Genomic DNA, 13,217 nt, shown 5'->3' on the forward strand with positions numbered 1-13,217 from the left:
CTACGAAGAAAAGATCATCTACAAATTAATAATAAAAAAAATGAGAAAATAGATAAAATTGAGATGAGACTGGAGAATATTCTATATTGGAGGATATTAACAGAGAATACGCGCGATAAGCAGAGTTACTAAATAAAACATTTCTTAATGATAGCAATTAATTTTCCGCATTGTTCACAGTTGAAAAATTTAACACAAGTTGCATGTCCCAAACGGTCCACAAAAATTTTTCTATTAATTTAACATAATAGGCATATGTTAATAAGTTAACATTAATATTATGTTATATTTTAATATAAAAATAAATATAAATTTCATAGTTTGACATAATTTTTGGGTGAAAATTTATCGAGAAGATGTTATATATGTTACTTGAACATTATTATTATGTTAATGTAACATGTTATATATGTTATATTAACATTATTATTATTATGTTAAGGTAACATGTTATATATGTTACATAGTAATTATTTTAACATTTTAGAAATGTTGAAAAATTTTTTGTTATTCTTTATAAATATGTTATAATGTTGTAATTAAAAATTTTATACAATTACATAGATTGTTCTAGGACTAATAAATAACAATTAAGAAGGATTCGTAACAGCAATACAGCATCAAGTAATAGCAACCAAAAACTACCTAAAGCACATCATCAAAGATCCAAACATACAAGACGACAAATGTAGAAAATGCAGACAGTTTCCGGAAACAATAGATCATATAACAGGAGGATGTAAGGTGTCTGTGAAGTTGGCACGACATTTTATTAATTTTTAAAAAATAATGGCAGTTCCAGTAGCACTTTTTCATAGTTCTATAGTTCCTGATAAACATTAAAAAAAGTTCCGCATTTTTAATATCAAAAATATCGAAAATAAAAAATGACGTGCTAACTTCGCACGTTGCAGCACGGCACATCCTCCTCTAAAGTACAAGAAAACATCGAAAATCAAGATGTTTATTAAGAATTCTCGTTAATTCTGTACCAATTCTATAATTATATATCATTTTAAGGCAAAATTCCAACAAATTACCAAAAAAATCAAAAATAAAGAATGACGCGCTAATTTCGCGAATTTAGCACGACACTCTTCTCTCTAAAGTACTAAAACGAATTAAAAATTATTATTTTTTACAAGAGTTTCCGATAGTTCTAATTGAGAGTCGCATATATATATAATTTCAGATAGATATTCCACCAATTAACTTTTAAACAATTTACGTTTTAATTGCGTATTACGACACTTAGTAAAAATGTGTCTTGCTGATGATTTTCGGCAATTCTAACGATAGTTTTCGATAGTTCTGCAAGAGTTCTATGCATTAAAATTAGTTTTAAACAGAGTTCCGATCATTGTTTATTTTTAAAACAATTTTTAACAATTACGTCCAGCATCAATGCAAATGCATCAATAATAATGTTTAATAATAATAATTATACTTGATAAAATAAAGCAGATTTTTGCAATAATTTTGGATACATTACTAATAATTTGAAACATTTTTGTAATGTAAAATTAAAAATACGTGCACATTGTGTTATTTTTAAACTCTTTTTCAGTTATTTTAATAATTTAACAGTTGAATTGAATTAATAGAACAGCAATGTGTTAAATTTTAACATAAAAATTTTAATCAGCAAAATTTTTAACAAGAAAACAAATTGTCCAACTGTATTTTCTTGATAGCGACTTTTGTTTATTGTTTTTATAATCTTCCATTTAATATGATTAAATAACCTTGTTTTCTCTGTAATAATGCCCTAATATATCTTATTATTGTACAAGTATGACTTTACGGATTTTTGGATAAAAAAAACACATTGATTTGAAACATAAAAATCATTTTTATTTTATTCAAAGTATACTCCATCAGAAGCTATAACCTTGGCCCATCGTTGAGGCAATAAACGGATTCCACACTGATAGAAGTCTGGCTGTTTTGAAGAGATCCAGTTATCAAGCCAATTTTTTTTTCTTTCTTTCTCTAGAAACGGCTGACGCAATAGACAGGAATAAATAGTAATCTGAAGGAGCAATGTTTGGACAATACGGCGGATGAGGTAGAATCTCCTAGTTCACTCCTTCTAAATAATTTTTGTCGGATGCATGAACATGTGGTCTGGCGTTGTCATGCTGTAAAATCACCTTGTCATGTCTATTCTCTCATTCTAGTTGTTTTTCCTTCAGAGCTCGATTCAAACGTATTCATTGAAGTCGGTTTTCTGTTTCGCATGAATCTTCGTCAAGCATATGCTTTCAATTCTGCACTTTCAAATTTTTTCGGTAGCTTTCCATGCTCTTTATCATCCAAATCCAAATCATTGCTTCTGAATCGTTTAAACCACTTTTCACACATGCTTACCGATGGAGCATGTTTTTTGTAAGCTTCCACAAGCAAACAATGACTTTCAGCTGCACTTTTCTTTAAAAAAAAATAATGAAGTAAAACTTTTTGCAAATGGCGTTTTTCTGGTACAAAATTCGACATTTTCAATGCGATAAAAAAATAGTTTGTTTAGACTTCAATCAAATGATATATATACTACGTTTGAAAGCTGACATACTTACGTCATCTATTGAAAACCCGTAAAGTCATACTTGTACACCCATATATATTTTATTATTATTTAGAATAATGTAGTAGAGATTTGTATTATCCGAGATATACATATGTATATATAAAAGTACGATTAAACTTAATATATTTTAAAATTTATTCTACATTATGTGCAGCTTTTAACACATAAACTGTTAATACATATCAAGAAATTTGCTTAATTGCTTTTTTGATTTTTCCTGAAGTTTTAATTGCTTCTCTGGACCAAAATTCATCGCTGTGTTAAGTATTTTGGATGTCATTTTGTTAAAAAATACTCGTATTGTAGAAAATTGTAAAGCGCGTTGTAAAATGAATCTGAAATTATTGAAACAGTAGAAATATATAGAAATGTATGTATTTCGCAACGTATAATGATCTGATGAAATTGTTATCTAATGTTTAAAGAATTATACTGCGTCGACAGATTAAGTGTTGCTTAATTGTAAGTATCACTTACGTCCAGACTTTGTAAGCAATCCATTCCGAATAACTGAGCGATTTATATAAATCTGGCATATTTAAATTTAATACATTTGTAGAAATTAGTATCATCACTTTATAAGGCATATGCATCAAAGGATAATAATTGATGGGTTCCACGATACATCTTGTCATATGCTCCCATTCAGGCGTGATATCTTTAAAATTAGGCAGTATCCAATATTGATAAAGATCTCTCACGCGCTGTTTTATTTCCTCGAGGCTACCGCGGCAAAAATTGTGTCTGACGAATTGTATAATATAGCATTACGAATTATAGAATACATCGAACAATAAAATTGACAGAAATATTTTACAAACTCGTCTTCCATTCCGAGACAATATCCGTAGCATCTCCACATGTGACAGAATGCCTCTAAATCTTCATTAGTCGCATTATGTATTCCGACACTTTGCGGACATATTAAGAGTAAAGCCATGAAACTGCACTGGATGTATGCCATGTCCGCGTTATTTATACCTTTCGGTCTATATGGCGATTTTTCGAATAGGATATAAGGACGTTGTCCGGATCCCTCAAATGAATACCCCGCGGCAAAGTCTTTTACAAGTATTTCATAATCCGGGGACCATGTTTTTGCGAATATACATGCATTGTCAGTTTGCTCATTATCGAGTTCGTATAATTTTGCCCTTATGATCGAGTGCATTTTACGTACAAATTGCATTTCGTTGTAAGCTAACGTTCCTTTAACCCAAGGCTCTCCATCGTACCAAGTAAGAATCCGCCGTATAGTAGACAAATATCTTGCAAATAAAATCGATTTAAAAGAATGCAAGTATTAATCGGAATTTTTCTTATACAGAATGAACATTATGAATCCATGTCATATAATATACTTTATAATAATGTAATTTATAAATTTTAATATGAGAATATAGTTTGAATAGTTTATGCGTCAAAATCACATAGACATAGGTGATTAAGGTTCGTTAATAGTATTTTCGCCTACTTTTTTTGAGTCTCTCTCCATCATTGATCTGATCTTGACTCACTTAAGCTAGTATATATAAATACCTTTTGAATCCCAAGTATGGCGTATGAGCTTGTCCACTTATGATAAAGGGTTTTAGAATATCGTTAAAAGAATAAATGTGCAAAATGCCCAATAGATTGCAGATCATAACTGGCATATAATAGTCGCGCACAAATTTTTGTCCTCGACGATATTTATCCATATTCAACCATTCGGGTATTTTTTCTTGCAATCGACCACAATCTCCTTGGCGAAAGAAAGCTGGAATTAAGTCTAGCAACGACTCTGGTGTGTTTGGAAAAAATTTGGCGACGTTTTTACTTATCTAAGTAGATTGTTCTTGCATATGCCAGATATCGAAATCGTTGGGAAATAATTTTTCATCAAATGTGTTTTTGCACGCTGTTACATAATCATATTCACTCGAATATTGCGAGTTAAAATTAGAATCTTTATTAGTATTTTTAAACGTGACACTATTGATTGCCATTTTAGAAAAACTTTTTTATGATGTAAACGAATAAATATTATATATTCTGTGAGAGCTTCGTTAAGTTAGATCAAGTTACAATCGTTATATCAACGAGATTATTACTAAAGTGTGAATTGAAAATTAAATATATACATACTCATATTTTTTTCCTTGTCAGTTTAGATGAGTGATCCCCACTATATCTCCCCCCTATATCCTCATCGTAGCCTACTAACAGTGAGTGGAGAAATTAATTATTCGCAGTAATATTCCACTCGCAGTATCAAAGATAGATGTTTTAGTAGAAAACGCAGAGTGCTAGATTGATGTATCAACAAATCTTAGCACTGTATTTGAATAATTAATTAATCATGTGTTATAATAAATGCTTTTCACTACTCATTCTTACTATATATTTTGTAATCAAAGAAAATCTTTAATCTCTCATGATTAACATTTTTATTTAATTTATTTATTATTTTGTTTTATTAAAAATCTTCCTTAATTCATTAAATTTACAGTTTTTTTTTCATCTTTATCTAATCTTTTTTATTTTTTTTTTTTATTGAAACTCAAGCTTGATTATGTTACCTTCGATTTTTTTTGTATTTGTCGACATTGATAAGATAATTTGCAAGTCAGAGATAAACAACTTCGCGTAAATAGCGTGACTAAGGAATTATCTACGAAGAAAAGATCACTTACAGATTGAACAATGACCAGAGTTATTTAACTTAAACCAATATATATCCTAATCTTCTTTAAAGTAATATAATAAATCTTTAAACAATGGCCTAATCAAGCAGTAAATTTGTGATTGAATAATTATTTGTAATTTTGACATTTAATGTGACATTTAATAATAATTATCTTATATAGTGTGGAACATTTCTCTCGACTTTCACGTGTGTTCTCTTTCTTTACACTATCACCCGGTTCTTTCAAAACATTTCCTCTTAGAAATTTTAACCTCACCAGATACTATAAAACATTGCCTACGAAATATTTACATCATTAGAAGGCTGAATAAATGCATATCGACGAATTATTTTTACGTAAGCTCGAGTCGCTATCATGCATACATGTAACTTTTAATTATAATTATAATTTGTCAAAGTAATATAATTTTAATTATAATTTGTCAAAGTTAACAATGTCAGATAGTTTATTTTGTAATTTTCGATGGTACCGCGGAACATATAACTTTGTTATTTTCTTCTCGTAATGCATAATGCGTAATATATGACCAATGCAACTCTGGGATAAAACGTCAGTACGGGAAAACTGTTCTTATATTGGATACTTTGTTTCAATGTACCCGGCTTTGCTACCATCAGTATTGTAAATATTATCGCAGGTATTCGTTCCTACAAAGGAGAAGTGTACATTGAAAAGAAGTGTTAAAGAACAGATTCATCATATAGAATAAACACATATACACAAATAAATTAAAATTCTACTTTTTTTCATATATTAAAGTTATTTTCAATGTTTTTGAATTTAGAACATAAATATTTTTAAATAAATACTTAAAATCAGTGCTCTCTTTAATATAAAATAAGAATAATATAATCGGCAATAAAGAGCAGGTAAGAGTCATGTACAATCGGAATGAGTAATAAAAAACGAAAATTATACAAATTAAAAATTAAACATTGTTAGGTGCAAATTATAAATAAAATTACAGAATTTTTAAAAAAAATTATTATAAAATATTTTTATAATACTTAATCATACATAAGTCCCAATAAATATCAGTATCTAGTTATTATTATGACAATTTATGTTACACAAAAACGTAAAGTTGCATGAACAAAAATGCTACAACTATTAACAATAATTAAAACTTAAAGTTATAAATAAAAATACATTTAATTAATTATAATGCGGACGTTTCGAGCTCAAATTTGAGTCTTCTTCAGCGCGATATTTAAATTATAATACTAAAAATTTTTTACATGAAAACATCAATAATATATACATAAACTTTTAACTAAGCCTTCGACTTAACTCGCATAAAATCATCTCCGATGAGTATGTATTAATGTTTTATCAGGGAGCGGAGTCAACATTAGATTGAAGTCACTGACCTGGTAATATTGTTAGTGGAAAAATGATCGTTGCAATCTGCTAGTTTGGTGAAGCTTAGACTTGAAATAAGTAAAAAACTACATATATTAATCACCATTCACTTACTGTTGGACGGTCCTCACTCTTTTAACAATATTTTGTGACGGTTGATAGTACTTTGTTGACTTAACTCCTTGTGCTGTGGAGGCCGCTCGGATAGTGTCAAAAATGATATAAATTATCTGTTTATGTAATGTTATTCCCATATTATCTGGTTATTAACTGTTATTTTTGGAAGAGCATTAATGATATTATGATATACACTTGGTAAATTTTCGGTGTCAGTTTGCAGGTTCAGACCGTTCTTCTGATAAATAAGTTTTTAGCTTACGGGAAGTTTGGCCATTGTGATGCCTCATATTGGCCAAACTTCCCATAAGCTAAAAACTAGAATTACTGAGCATAAAAGACATATACATCATAATACTAACACAACCTCGGTAATCACTAACCACAGAAGAGAATTTGACCATGATTTTGACTGGGATAACGTTAGAATCCTTGACAAGGCTCCATTTTATACCAAGAGGCTTATCTCTGAGATGTTATTTATCAAAAGACAGAAGAACGGTCTGAACCCGCAAACTGACACCGAAAATTTACCAAGTGTCTATCATGATATCATTAATGCTCTTCAAAAATAACAGTAAATAACAGTAAAAAAAAATAACTTTCAAATATAACCAGATAATATGAGAATAACATTATATAAACAGATAATTTGTATCATTTTTTGACACTATCCGAGCGACCTCCACAGCACAAGGAGTTGAGTCAACAAAGTACTATCAACCGTCACAAAATATTGTTAAAAGAGTGAGTAACCGTCCAACAGTTAGTGAATGGTGATTAATATATGTAGTTTTTCACTTATTTCAAGTCTAAGCTTCACCAAACTAGCAGATTGCAACGATCATTGTTTTTCCACTAACAATATTACCAGATCAGTGACTTCAATCTAATGTTGACTCCGCTCCCTGATAAAACATTAATACATACTCATCGGAGATGATTTTATGCGAGTTAAGTCGAAGGCTTAGTTAAAAGTTTATGTATATATTATTGATGTTTTCATGTAAAAAATTTTTAGTATTATAATTTAAATATCGCGCTGAAGAAGACTCAAATTTGAGCTCGAAACGTCCGCATTATAATTAATTAAATGTATTTTTATTTATAACTTTAAGTTTTAATTATTGTTAATAGTTGTAGCATTTTTGTTCATGCAACTTTACGTTTTTGTGTAACATAAATTGTCATAATAATAACTAGATACTGATATTTATTGGGACTTATGTATGATTAAGTGTTATAAAAATATTTTATGATAATTTTTTTCAAAAATTCTGTAATTTCATTTATAATTTACACCTAACAATGTTTAATTTTTAATTTGTATAATTTTCGTTATTTATTACTCATTCCGATTGTACATAACTCTTACCTGCTCTTTATTGCCGATTATATTATTCTTATTTTATAAATATTTTTCAAACAGAAGAGCTTTATTTTGTTTTATCTGAGAGATAAATATATAATTAAAACATTACATATAAATTGTGTGATTTAGCTTACAATGAGATATTTTCAAAATTTGCTCCACGTAATCACGCACCCTTTTAATGCGTGAACTATTAATGTATGTTAGTAAAATTGCTTAATTGATTTTTAGATTTGTTTTGAAGTTCTATTTGCTTCTCTGGACCAAAATTCACCGCTGTGTCAAGAATCTTGGATAAAACTTTATTAAAAACTGCTCGTATAGTGGAAAATTGTAAAGCATACTGGAATAGGAATCTGAAATCATTAAATTATTAAAAGAGTAGAAATATATAGAAAAATGTATGTACTTTGTGATATATAATTATCTGATAAAATTATTATGTAATGTTCAAAAAATTAATACTGAGTCAACAAATTAAATGTTGCTCTAAATATCACTCACGTCCAGACTTTATAAGCAATCCATTCCGAGTAACTAAGCGATTTGTAGACATTCGGCATATTAAGATTTAATACATCTGTAGAGATTAATATCATCATTTTATAAGGCATATGTAATAAAGGATAGTAATCGATGGGTTCGATCAGACATCTTGTCATATGCTCCCATTCGGGTGTAACATCCTTAAAATTAGGTAGTACCCAATATTGATAAAAATCTCGTACACGCTGTTTTATTTCCTCGAGAGTGCCACGGCAAAAATTGTATCTGATAAATTGTTTGATATTAGAGTTACAAATTATAAAACATCTAAAATTGACAAAAATATTTTACGAATGCTACATACTCGTCTTGCATTCCAAGATAATATCCGTAGCATCTCCACATGTGACAGAATGCCTCTAGATCTTCATCAGTCGCGTCATGCACTCCGACAATTTGCGGACTGATTAAGAACAAAGCTATAAAACCGCACTGGACGCCTGCCAAATCTGCGTTATTTATACCTTTCGGTCTATATGGCGATTTTTCGAATAGAATATAAGGACGTTGTCCAGATTTCTCAAACGGACACGCCGCGGCAAAATCTTTTACAAGTATTTCATGATCTGGACACCATGTTTTTGCAATTATGCTTGCATTATCGATTTGCTCATTATCGAGCTGGCACAATTTTTTTCTCATCATAGAATGCATTTTACGTGTAAATCGCATCTCGTTGTAAGCTGGTGTCCCTTTAACCCAAGGCTCTCCATCGTACCAAGTAAGAATCCGCCGTAGAGTAGACAAATATCTTGCAAATTAAGTCAATTTAAAAAATGCAAATATTATTCGAAGTGTTGCTATACATCGTAACATATATATATATATATATATACATATATATATATATATATATATATATATATATACAACAAATAGTATATAATACTTCAAAAGCGTATTCTATGCAGCTTAATTAGAATCATAAATTTTAATATGAGAATGTGTAGTAAGAATAGTATACGCGTCAGTCATAGGTGATTAAGGTTTGTTAATAATATTCTTTGTTCCTAATTAATTTTATAATTATTGGTTTCGCTCCATCATTGCTTTAATCTTAACTCATTTTTAGATTAATCTTTATTTCGTTATAGAGATTTTGTTTTTAATGTTTAAAATTTTCCGCATAGATTTAATCGTTTTAAGTTAAAAGAAAGATACCTTTTAAATCCCAAGTATGGCGTATGAGTCTGCCTGCCCATGATAAAAGGTTTTAAAGCGTCGTTAAAAGAAAAAATATGCATAAGACTTAATAATTTGGAGATTATCACTGAGCTATAATGGTCGCGCACAAATTTTTGTCCTCGACGATATTTATCCATATTCAACCATTCGGGTATTTTTTCTTGCGATCGACCACAATCTCCTTGGCGAAAGATAGCTGGAATAAAGTCTAGCAACGACTCTGGTGTGTTTGGAAAAAATTTGGCGATGTTTTTACTTATCCAAGTAGATTGTTCTTGCACATGCCAGATATCGAAATCGTTTGGAAATAATTTTTCATCAAATGTGTTTTTGCACGCTGTTACATAATCATATTCATTCGAATATTGCGAGTTAAAATTAGAATCTTTATTAGTATTTTTAAACGTGACACTATTGATTGCCATTTTAGAAAAACTTTTTTATGATGTAAACGAATAAATATTATATATTCTGTGAGAGCTTCGTTAAGTTAGATCAAGTTACAATCGTTATATCAACGAGATTACTAAAGTGTGAATTGAAAATTAAATATATATATACTCATTTTTTGTCTTTGTCACACACAGTTTAGATGAGTGATCCCCACTATATCTCCTCACTATATCCTCATCGTAGTCTACTAACAGTGATTGGAGAAATTAATTATTCACGGTAATATTCCACTCGTAATGTCAAGGATAGATGTTTTAATAGAAAACGCAGAATGCTAGATTGATGTATGAACAAATTTTATCACTGTATTTCAATAATTAATTAATCATGTGTTATAATAAATACTTTTCACTGTTTCTTATTATATATTTTGTATATAACAATTTGAGTGCATGTAAATATGGCATGTTTAAATTTAATGCATTTATAGTTATTTGTGTCATTACGTTGTAAAACATGTAGATAATAATACATAATGATAAGAATGAGATTGATTTGGCATAAGGCCATTTTTTCTAATTCATCATCTTTACAACCTCTTATACATAAAAACGTAGTTTAGTCTATCTGATGTAGAAAAATTTAGATATTAATGAATCAATGACCAAAGTTACAAGTTTGTTAAATTGACGCATAATGATGCAGAAAATCTTTAGTCTCTCATAATTAACATTTTTATTTAATTAATTTATTATTTTGTTCTATTAAAAATCTTCCTTAATTCATTAAATTTACAGTTTTTTTTTATCTTTATCTAATCTTTTTTATTGATTTAAATATAAATTTGATGTTGTCATCTTTGATATTTTTCGTATTTATCAGCATTGATAATATAATTTGCAAATTATACTTTTATATTATTACTAACAGTGATTGGAGGAGTTAATCATTCACGATAATATCCCACTAATCTTCAATATAGGTTGCAGTTTTCAACAAGAAACTGACATTATAAATGTTATAAAATTTTGCAAAATACAGCCAGAAATTTAAATAAATTGTTTTATTAAATTCGAATATTGATACATCCATTATTGTTTGTGATGTAGTAATATTATATTCAAAAAATACAGATTATATTTGAAAGAAGATCAATATCAATTCCAGCGAAGATAAATTCCTTTTAAGTAAGTTTGAATAAAGTTTTAAGAGAATTTTGTTTATTTAGCTTATTATTTTTGCATTCTTCATATCATAAATGTAAATAATTTTTGATTATCAATCGTACTTTTTATAATTGCAGTATTTCTTGGCATGCACTAAAATTTTGCTTTTTGATTAATTGCATTTTTTTATACGTGTTTTAAAATCGAAATCTAAATGTTTGCTACTAATACTTGTCATAATTTGCATAACCCTCTCTCTCTCTCTCTCTCTCTCTTTCTCTCTCTCTCTCTCACACACACACACACACACACACACACACATTTTATATATATAAGCGATCCATACACTCTACATAATTAAGATCTAGCACGTGGCACTAAAAGTGAAACAATATATATCGAAGATCGAAATTCGCTGACTAAGCGTGTTTACGTTAATTCTTTAGAATATTAAACATCTGTAATTACGTGATGTTTGCATTCCACGATCGGGAGTTACGTTTATTTTGTATTAATTTAACGTTACGGTTCTCGCGATGCCTCCAGCATCTTTTGATAATACATTTGATGCAATCGATGAGTAATTCGATACGTAACGCTCGATCGCGGCGTCGCACTTTTACGTGTCCTTCACATGCACAGTGAGAGTCGAAATTGGAATATTCTACTGAGTCGAAATTTGAACTTTCAGATTTCGACTCAGTAAACGACACAAGTATTTTACATATTAGACTACAACTATATTCATTTTAATACTTTAACCTTCAACTGACCATAAAGCACAACTACTAGCTAATGAACTAGGAAACTGCGCATTGTTGTCAACAAATTATATAAGAAGTCATTAATACACCAATATAATAGCGACAGTCAAAAAACTTCATAAATCTTTCCATACGTAAGTCGAACATTTTTCTAATGCAACACTATGCGATACATATTGTAAATTATTATAACATAGTTTATTCAATTTACTAACTTCTTTTTTGCGCTGAAGATGATCAGAAAAGATGATCAGAAAAATCTGATCGTTTGCCTCAGAATTGGTAACACCATATTATAACTTTAAATGTAATAATTTTAATTTTGTAAATAGGTGCGATGTTATTACAAAACTTAATCTTGTCATAAGTTATCTTTGTATATTCACATATTATTGCTAATGCTAAGTATTTTATACTTATTATTATAATATTATAGAACCTTTACGTTACTAATTAATTTTATAGAATAATTTATTATATTAAATACCAAATAATTTAGTAAAATAATTTTTACTAAATAATGTAATTAATAATGTAATTAATTTTAACGAAATAATGTAACTGTTAATAAATCTAATATTTAATTAAAAAATATTTAATTATATTTAAACAATATGATAATATGTAATATACAGTTCAATAACTAGTATTATAAAATTTGTTAATCAACAAGTTTTTTTATATAAACTAAAAAATTTACCCTCCGTTTTACATTCTGTATACATGCTTTGTGAACCTATAAATATTTTCTTTTTTTTAAAGCTTTCCTTTATCCAAAATTAATACAATTCATCTTCTGATAGATTTGCCATGATCACGTACGTCTCAAGACTGACGTGTTATTTCAAAAAATTCACGGATGCGATCCAGATATGTGTAAATGATCAAATCCGATTTTATCAGTACGGTATGGATACGATACGGATACGGAACGGATATGTATAAATGAGCCTTTAAAATAATACATACATATCAGGAATCCATACAGATACATAAAGATGCCTTAATAACTATAAAATCCGTTTTTCCGTCGTT

The 13,217-nt window shown here is 28.8% G+C and overlaps 3 protein-coding genes across 3 annotated transcripts in view; all 3 read right to left on the reverse strand.

The window, feature by feature from the left end:
- The window catches only part of LOC140673376 (uncharacterized), a 34,446-nt gene that overhangs the window by 20,237 nt on the left and 992 nt on the right, over positions 1 to 13,217 (reverse strand). The gene's annotated exons all lie outside the window — the stretch shown is intronic.
- On the reverse strand, positions 1,833 to 5,004 carry LOC140673419 (uncharacterized). Its single transcript, XM_072906403.1, has 4 exons — positions 4,127 to 5,004; positions 3,409 to 3,855; positions 3,065 to 3,331; positions 1,833 to 2,922 (listed from the first exon to the last, which is right to left on the reverse strand). The coding sequence occupies exons 1-4, from the start codon at positions 4,285 to 4,287 to the stop codon at positions 2,760 to 2,762; spliced, it is 1,038 nt and encodes a 345-aa protein (XP_072762504.1). The 5' UTR covers positions 4,288 to 5,004; the 3' UTR covers positions 1,833 to 2,759.
- LOC140673395 (uncharacterized) lies at positions 5,140 to 10,396 on the reverse strand. The gene is made up of 5 exons (XM_072906363.1): positions 9,836 to 10,396; positions 8,979 to 9,425; positions 8,633 to 8,899; positions 8,263 to 8,484; positions 5,140 to 5,924 (listed from the first exon to the last, which is right to left on the reverse strand). Exons 1-4 carry the CDS (start codon positions 10,282 to 10,284, stop codon positions 8,322 to 8,324), a joined length of 1,326 nt encoding a protein of 441 aa, XP_072762464.1. The 5' UTR covers positions 10,285 to 10,396; the 3' UTR covers positions 5,140 to 5,924; positions 8,263 to 8,321.

Source organism: Anoplolepis gracilipes, chromosome 1 (assembly GCF_047496725.1).
Source record: "Anoplolepis gracilipes chromosome 1, ASM4749672v1, whole genome shotgun sequence".
NCBI lineage: Eukaryota > Metazoa > Arthropoda > Insecta > Hymenoptera > Formicidae > Anoplolepis > Anoplolepis gracilipes.